An 8,656-nucleotide genomic window follows, 5' to 3' on the forward strand; every position below is an offset into this window, starting at 1 on the left:
CACATATGATATCGAACTATTGTTTACAAATCGTCATTTATGGAATGATTGCTGTTCCTTACACTTTCTATATGTGAATGCAAATTCATTGAACATTTCTTCTTGCTAACTCAGTCTATCACTTGGCTTTGAATAAAGCTGAGAACTAGCTATCAGATTTGTGTCCCTGCAATTGCCTCCTCACTAGTGCTGTATAGATCCCATTCTTGTTTAGAAGATCATCATGTGTGCCACTTTCCACTATTTGACCATCGGAAACAACAGCCACAGTGTTTGCACTCTTGACAGTCGAAAGCCTATGAGCTATGACAAGAACGGTTCTGCCTTTCATTAGGGAATCCATGGCATCCTATTACAAGAGATCTCAAGTCATTTAGTTAAACAATCAAGGGAGATATAAGATAGGCAGTATCAGATAAAAAGCAGACCTGAACAAGATATTCACTTTCAGCATCCAGAGCGCTCGTGGCCTCATCCAACAATAGAACTTTTGGGTTCATCAGCAGCGCTCTAGCAATTGCAATTCTCTGCTTCTGACCACCAGAAAGTCTCAATCCTCGTTCTCCGACATGGGTTTGATATTTTTCAGGAAAATTGGATATAAATTCATGAGCATTCGCCATTTTCTGTTCAAACAGCAACGTGATAACAGTTAGAATAATTGCAGAAGAATGCAATTAGACATTAAAGACTCTGAAACTTACAGCTGCTTTTTCTATATCATCACTGCTTGCTTTGCCACCCAATCCATAGGCAATATTTTCTTCAATGGAACAGTTGAAAAGAACAGGTTCCTGGCTCACAATACTAACCTGACATTTTTTGGAAGAGATGAATTACTTTAGGAATCTACAAGTTGTAAAAGCTGAAAAACGTCATTTTTATCTTAAAAAAGACTGGGGAAGGGGCGAAGCCTTTAAGGTGCCTCCATGTTGAGGAATTGTACGGTGAAATATCTGAGCTACTTTTCATGCAAAGAGAATATTAGCTTCACAAACACTCTATTTATTTCCAGCATTACCTTATGGTGTAGGTGCTTATGAGATATTTCAACCAGAGGAACCCCATTGAGCAAGACCTTCCCTTTAATGGGATCATAAAATCTTTCTATCAAATTTGCTATTGTGGTCTGCAGCAAAGAATTCATGAGCGGTCATAACTCTTTCTTTTTAATGAACAGAAACTGGAGGTGTGGAACAGCATAGGCATGATATGGAACTTTAATAACAGAGGGTCTTACCTTTCCACCACCACTTGGACCAACCAGTGCAACCTTTGAACCAGATGGCAGCTTCAATGTTATACCCTGAACCAACAGTGTTTTTTTGGTCAACAGCCATTTTTGTTCATATAGGTATTTTATAAAAAGATATGCTCCTAACCTTGAGGATCGTGTGGCTAGGACGGGACGGATAGGCGAACCAGACATCATCCAATTCTACCTCTGCAGCTTGATCACTGTAACAAAAGCAAGCAACCGACATTTAATTTAGTCATGTGGAGTGTGACTGGCTAGAGAAACATAATTTGAGTATAATAGTCAGATAATTGTCTCTGATCCTGAGAATCAGAGAGGTTTAATTGCTTCACAATGCAAAATCTGATATGACGGATTAAAAGATATTGGTACGTGAGCATGGATGCATATCAGAATTGAAGGCACAAGAACAGCTTGAAGTTGCAACAGCATAGGCCAGCTTTAATCGAAATTTTGGCAGACATAAAAGAAATGGAATTTGCGTACACAATGTGAGAACCAATGAATGAGAACACCCATCAAAAGGCATGCTTCTATTTTTAAAAAACCTGAATATTCCATTAAACATAGCTTCTTAACATGCAGAAAAATGAAAGGCATTTTCACCATGGGTCACTGATTACATATTACCAGATGAGAAGCATCTGTTCATAGAATGTCTTCCAGTGACACTAATTAGTGTTTATGCCACAAACCCTGACATTGCTGAAATCTTTTAGCGGTAAAGAGGTATTGAACAACTAACTATTGACTTGTTAAAAGAACAAAAAGAAAACTGTTGGATTAGGAGAATAAAGGAACAAACCCCAAAGGACATTGGTTTCCTGATTCTGGCATGGACGACGTACGATCCAAGAGCTGAAATACCCGTCTGCTGGCTCCAGCAGCTTTCATTGCTACAGTATATAATCCAGATAGTCCAGATACTGATGATCCAACTGTAAGCATATTCAATTGTTTACGTAAACAAAGGATCTAAGATAGAATGCTAAAATATTAGGCAACAAAGGTTCTAGGATAGAAATTGATAAACGCTAAAATATTAGTAGTGAACAAATGATCTAAGATAGAAATTGATAAATGCTAAAATATTACTATAAGTTATGGGGCATCCAGAGGTACAATTCACTCAAGACAACCAATGAGGGAGTCACCTGTCAAGCTATAGAGTATGAAGGATGTAAGAGCTCCAGGTGTCATAGCGCCTTGGATAGTTAGAGTGGCTCCATATATTACTACTACAATAACTGATAGAGTAGATGCTGCATTTAAGCTTCCAGAGAAAAGACCAACCACTTTCTGCAGAAGAAAAAACGAGATATCAGGTTTTCCTTCTCATCCTTTCACCATAAATCTCTCTCTTTCTCTCTTCTTTTCTTGTGCAGAGGTGGAAGAATTAAGCAACTCACAGCCTGTCCAAGCCCAAGCTTTAAGGTCTCATCAACTTTCTCTGAATAGCGTGAAATCTCATAATCTTCCTGTGCAAATGATCTCACTGTGCGTATAGCGCCAAAAGTTTCCTAAACACAAAGTTCACCTTGATTACATGAGAATAAACCATTGATAAATTTCTAGGATACTATGTTTCTTACAATATTCGGAAACATAACAAAAAAAGTGAGGTGATAAAGGAAACATATTAATTTGAAATAAAATAAAATAAAGGATACATATTAATTGCCAGCAAACATGTACTCCCCGGCAACGTGAAAGTTCATATAACACTGCAAGATCCCAGCAGAAACTTGAACTCAGCAGAATTAAGTAACAAGACTTTCTAGTATCATTTCTCTGTTGATAGTTACCACACTGCTTCAAGGGAGTACACATAACAAGCCTACATGATGGCAGCCAACAGTGATGGCGCATTTATGAACTACTTTAGCACTACTTCAATGAAAAACTCCACGCAAACGTTCATATTCAAAGGATGTAAGATTTAGTTTCTATAACTGGTAGGGACGGAAAGCGATGCGTGTGCGGATTTTGTCTTAACCCGCAAAATTTCAACCCGCTCCGTCCTGCATAGAATTTTCATCCGCGTCCACCCATCCCACACCCAGCATCCACCCGCCCCGCCCTGCTTAACTTTTTCTTCTTCATTTTGTCAGTTTTATTTCTTTTTTATCTTTTGATTGGAATTCTCTATGTCAGTTAAGGATTTAACGTGGGTGCAACTGTAAACTGTTTTACTAAGTTTCTTTTTTCTTTTATGGACAATAAGAGAGAAAAAGAAAATAGTTAATAGATTTTAAAGAACCATCAGACGCTACTCATCATGTCTCAATTCCTCTGATTTTTTTGTCTTTCCATTTGAGATGTTTAAAAAATATATGACACCACTCTTATCATTAACTTCTCAACAAGTAATTCACTATTTCAGTTTAGTGATAAAATGCATAAATCAAAACCACCGATAACAAAAATGATGAATTTAAGACACTCACAATTAATCAACATCAATGGTGAGAATTGAGAGGTAACAACTACTAAAATGGTCAACAAAAGAATGTGCTGAAATTTGCAAGTGAAGAAGCAGTAGGAGGAGTGAAGAATCTGATATTAATACTTACCCAGAAAACAATAGCTGATATTAATCATAAGCATGCAAATATGATATTAGGATTTTATACTACAACACCAGACTATTGTAAGCATCAAAGCTCTTCTGTCAAGCCAGAGTCATTATTGGTGATTGCATAAATCAGTATATGTTTCTAGCTTTGCCAAACCTGCACCAACACCCGCGTCAACCCGCAACCCGCCAAGATCTTTTTTTAAAAACAAAATCAACCCACCCCGGCCCCGCGTCATCCCTACAAACTCCCTTTGAAAGACAATGGTTTATTGGTAGGGTCCAAGCAACAATCACTGTATCCATGCAAATTTGGGAAGTCTACTTTGCAAGAACTTCAACTAGAATACAACTGATGTATTTAGAATGCAGGAAGAAATAGACAACCTATACGAGCAGAGTAACAAACCTCAGCAATGGACGAGGCTACTGCTGCAGCAGCTTGAGTTTTGTGGGAAAGTTCACGCATGTAGCGACCAAATCTGCGTACTGCAACTGATATGACTGGTACAACAGCTAGCGACAACACTAGATTTGTATTTTTTGTTTAAATTAGTAAAAATACAAAATAATAAAAAGAAAAAGATTGGAACAAATAGTATCCTCTTAAGAAGATTTTATCTCTTTACATGTTAATTTCCATGATGTTTGAAACATAAACCCTAGTCCAATAAATGCAGTAGCAAGATTCCTCAAAGCCTCTGAAAGGTTAGTAGTTGCAGCATTCTTTATGATCTGGGTATCTTCAGATAGCCTACTGAGAAGCTCCCCTGTTCGAGTAACATCGAAGAACGCTATCTCCTGAAGAATGCATTTTGTCTTTCAGAAAGATCTCAAGGATGGAAAGAAAAAACAAGACCTACCCTATCAAAGTGAGAATGATATAAAAAAACTAATTAGGGGAAATTAGCCAAGAGTATATCTTTACCTGGTGAACAAGGTGACTGAGCAGGTTCTTTCTTAACCGGGCTACAACCCTTTCACTGGCAGAAGAGAACAACCATGCTCGGAGTGCTGTGCAAACAGAACTGAAAGAGGCAATTGTTGCAAAATTAGAAATAACAAAATGCAATTGAAGGCAAAAAACATAATGTAGAACTAAGTGTCTCATTATGTCACCCTCCTGTGAAAGCCTAAAATAATAGAAATACAATCTCCAATCTCAAGTTACTGATAATGAAAATAAAGATACTGAAGCTTTTCTTTAGCAGCATGAAAAGAGAGAATAAGAAAGTTGGCCAAAAGTTGCAGGGGATACCCGACTATGACAATCAGAAAGATTTCAAGTATTGTGTTCTTGACTGCATTCAAAGCTTCTGATTTCTGTTCAGGTGTTTGGATATCACCTGAAACAATATCAATTATTTGGCCCCCAAATTTTGGCTGCAAATTTGAGCATTATAAAGTCAGTGATAAGAGAATCCAGGAAATCCAGCTTTCGCTTCAGTATAAAAGCAGTGAATTGGAAGAGGTACCTACAATCAAAATGCTTGATGTTGACGCAATCAGCAAGGCAATTGTCGCGATTACCAAACTTCCTGCTTCAGGCTTCGCCTGCAAAACAGGAGCATGTTTGCTTTAATTCAAGTGTACACACTGTTTGCCAGTACATACACAAACAACATCCACTTACAAGTGAAAGGACTCTGCCAAATCCAATATTTGGTGCCTGAAGATGAAGATGAAGTTAGCTCTTTGTACACTAACAATGGACCGTAAGACATGACTTGAAAACTGAAAGCAAAAGGTAAATTACCGGAACAGAATCACCATGCTCAAGGTCTTGTAGCTGACCATTTTCAGCACCATTTCTCTTTCTCCCTAACTATAAAGATAGATATGAACAGTAAAAACCAAAAAATTAATCTGCTAAAAGACCAATGATCTTGTTTCCCAAGTCAAACTCTGGAACTACTAATGTGATGCTACTAATAGACAAATGATCTTCTTGCCCAAGCCAAATTCTGAAACTACTAATGTGATGCTCCTGACCATTAACAAAGTATTATTTACAATAGCAACTCATGTGCATCACAAAGAAAACTACATGCTCAATGATAGGAATCTCAAATAAGTTATAAACTAGAGACAGCCTTTATATGCAATAAACTTCAATGGACAAGTTTCCCTTAGGTCGAACCAAAGAGAGATGGATTAAGTCAAGTTTCTTGCTCATGTCGATGTTCTAACTTCTAACAAGGGCGGCGTAGAAGGTAACTAATGGGTTCATCCGAACCCAATGGCTTTGGCTCTGCCTCTGTATTAAAATTTACTAAATAAATAAATAAATATGTAGTAATAGATTTAGAACCCAGTAAATCAAATGGGCTGTGATAGAATCTCGAATTGAAACCCTTAATGTTCAAATTGGCGTTCTGCCTTTCTAACCAAGCTAAATACCAGGAAGTTTATGACTGTAAGTTCCATTTAGACAGTTCCATTTACTCTGAGATTGCCTTGAACCATAAAACCCCATGCAAATACAATTGAAACTTGGCTAATTACAACAATATAGAACCTCATGACCTAACAACCTAAATTCGCAGCTCATGCTATGTGACACAATAAAATAAATGTTACGTACGATGAAAGAGGATTGACGACATAAAAATGATGGACGTGTAGAGGCCTATGAATGTAAATTTGCAAAAAAAAACCAACAAGAAAGGGGAATTTAATTTAAAGATGAAAAATAGCAGAGTTGAGAAAAATATAAAGAAACTTACATCAGTTCTATCTAAGAGAGGAGTTCGCGCACCACCAAGGCCATGGCCATGGCCATGCATTCCTGAATGGTAGTTCATGGATTGAGCTCGCTCGCTCGCTACAGTTTTTAAGTTCAAACTGAAAACCAGAAACTGAGATGGGTAGCTGATGAGGGGAAGGTCTTATATGCAGTATTTTTTATTTATATATAATTGGAAAAAAGGAAATTGTCGTCTAGCATTGATAGGTTATAAAGGAAGTGCTTGGGAATTTCTTGGAGACCAAGACGCGAGACCCCATGTTCTATCCCTGCTGTGAATAAAGATACATTTTCTTGAGCTAAGTGCTTATGTCATTTGTAAAGCTACGACAACAGAGTTTACGACGCTAAACAACCTCCACTTCCAACTAAAACGTTCTGAGTTCGAGTCTCCCTAAGAGTAAAGTGAGAAGTTATTGGAGGGAAGGATGCCGGAGGTCTATTTGGAGCCAGCCCCTCTACCCCAGGGTAAGGGTAATGTCTGCGTACACACTACCCTCCCCAGACCCTATTAAATGAGATTATACTGGGTTGTTGTTGTTGTATTTGTAAAGCTACGGACAATTTTATCACCAATGCAAATGCAAATTTGTCACATGAATACAAAGATACACAAATTTGCGTCACATTGTAGTATTCACATTTCTTAAAATCAAGGGGGCGGAGGTAGGGTATGACTTATTGATTCGACCGAATTTAGTAATTTTTGTTTCTATTATATTTGTACAATTAATTTTTTTTATAATAATTTTGTTTGTCCGACATTTTTGGATAATATGGTAAAATACTATTATAAAAAATAAATATTATAATATAACATGAAAAATAGTATAAAAGAAAACGTGATCGTTATAGTGAAGTACCACTATATAAAGGAGGATTATTATAGAAAAGTCTATTTGTTTTAGGAATTCATTAAATATATATGTAAATATTTAATTATAAATTTAATAATTAAGATGAGTTATGGAATTCAATAGCAAGTTAACCATAAACTATAAATACTAACTTTAACGCTACTTCAAGTAAGGTAATGGTTGTTTATATATGTAGCTTTACCTTTATTTTATCCTACTAGTTTCTGAATACGTACATTGCACGTGTATTCCATAACAATCGATATAAACTTTTAAATTAATATAAAAGAATATTAAATAAACTTTTTATAAGAGGCACAAATTTTAAAAATAAAAAATACAGGCTCAAATTTAATTATTGAATAAAAATAATTAGCTAAATTTAGTTAGATAGATGTGATGTATACATATAAGCACAAACCAAACTTATGTAGCATTTTGACTCGTCCGTTGTACATCACGCTTCAAAAATATTTACTAAAAAAGCTTTATAGGAGATACCAATATAAAATTTTGAATATAATTTTGCTTCATATATTTAAAATGTCAATATACATGGAACACCTAATCTATCTTTTAAGTATACCATAGAAAACAAATTTATTTCTCGTGGAGTCTATTTTCAAGTGAAAATTGTTGTTTTGAAGAGGATTCAGAATCTAAAAAATATAGCTACATGAAAAGCCAAAAGTTTGTCTCTAACTATTTGGAGGCTTAAAATAAAGAAGGGATAATAAGGAGCAGAAAATAATTCTAATAAGAAGAAAAGGAAGACCAATTTCAATAGCAAAAATCAACAACAACAACAACAACAACAACAACAACCCAGTGTAATCCCACTTAGTGGGGTCTGGGGAGGGTAGTGTGTATGCAGACCTTACCCCTACCCTGGGGTAGAGAGGCTGTTTCCAAATAGACCCTCGGCATCCTTCCCTCCAAGAACTTCCCACCTTGCTCTTGGGGAGACTCGAACTCACAACCTCTCGGTTGGAAGTGGAGGTTGCTTACCGTCCAAAAGTAAAATAAATGATGAAAAGAAGGTAGGTGCTAATGTCTGGCAACCTTTTGAGGAAATGAGATACTAATTCCCCATTATTAGAATGTTTGTTAGGTTAACTTATCCTGAACCTTTTAAATTTAAATGAATAAATTTAATAAAATAGAAACACAAAAAAAATGAGCACAGATATTTGAGTAATTACACAATATATTAACAAAAT

At 36.2% G+C, this 8,656-nt stretch overlaps 1 protein-coding gene across 1 annotated transcript; it reads right to left on the minus strand.

The window, feature by feature from the left end:
• Positions 1–13: 13 nt before the first annotated feature.
• On the minus strand, positions 14–6,815 carry LOC107823069 (ABC transporter B family member 25). Its single transcript, XM_075256699.1, has 17 exons — positions 6,560–6,815; positions 5,590–5,658; positions 5,467–5,502; positions 5,313–5,387; positions 5,092–5,216; positions 4,762–4,861; positions 4,463–4,634; positions 4,243–4,361; positions 2,668–2,778; positions 2,413–2,557; positions 2,064–2,196; positions 1,383–1,458; positions 1,241–1,306; positions 1,022–1,129; positions 705–812; positions 429–626; positions 14–349 (listed from the first exon to the last, which is right to left on the minus strand). The coding sequence occupies exons 1-17, from the start codon at positions 6,635–6,637 to the stop codon at positions 146–148; spliced, it is 1,923 nt and encodes a 640-aa protein (XP_075112800.1). The 5' UTR covers positions 6,638–6,815; the 3' UTR covers positions 14–145.
• Between the last annotated feature and the right edge of the window lie 1,841 nt (positions 6,816–8,656).

The sequence above is a fragment of the Nicotiana tabacum genome, chromosome 6 (genome assembly GCF_000715075.1).
Source record: "Nicotiana tabacum cultivar K326 chromosome 6, ASM71507v2, whole genome shotgun sequence".
NCBI classification, from domain to species: Eukaryota; Viridiplantae; Streptophyta; class Magnoliopsida; order Solanales; family Solanaceae; genus Nicotiana; species Nicotiana tabacum.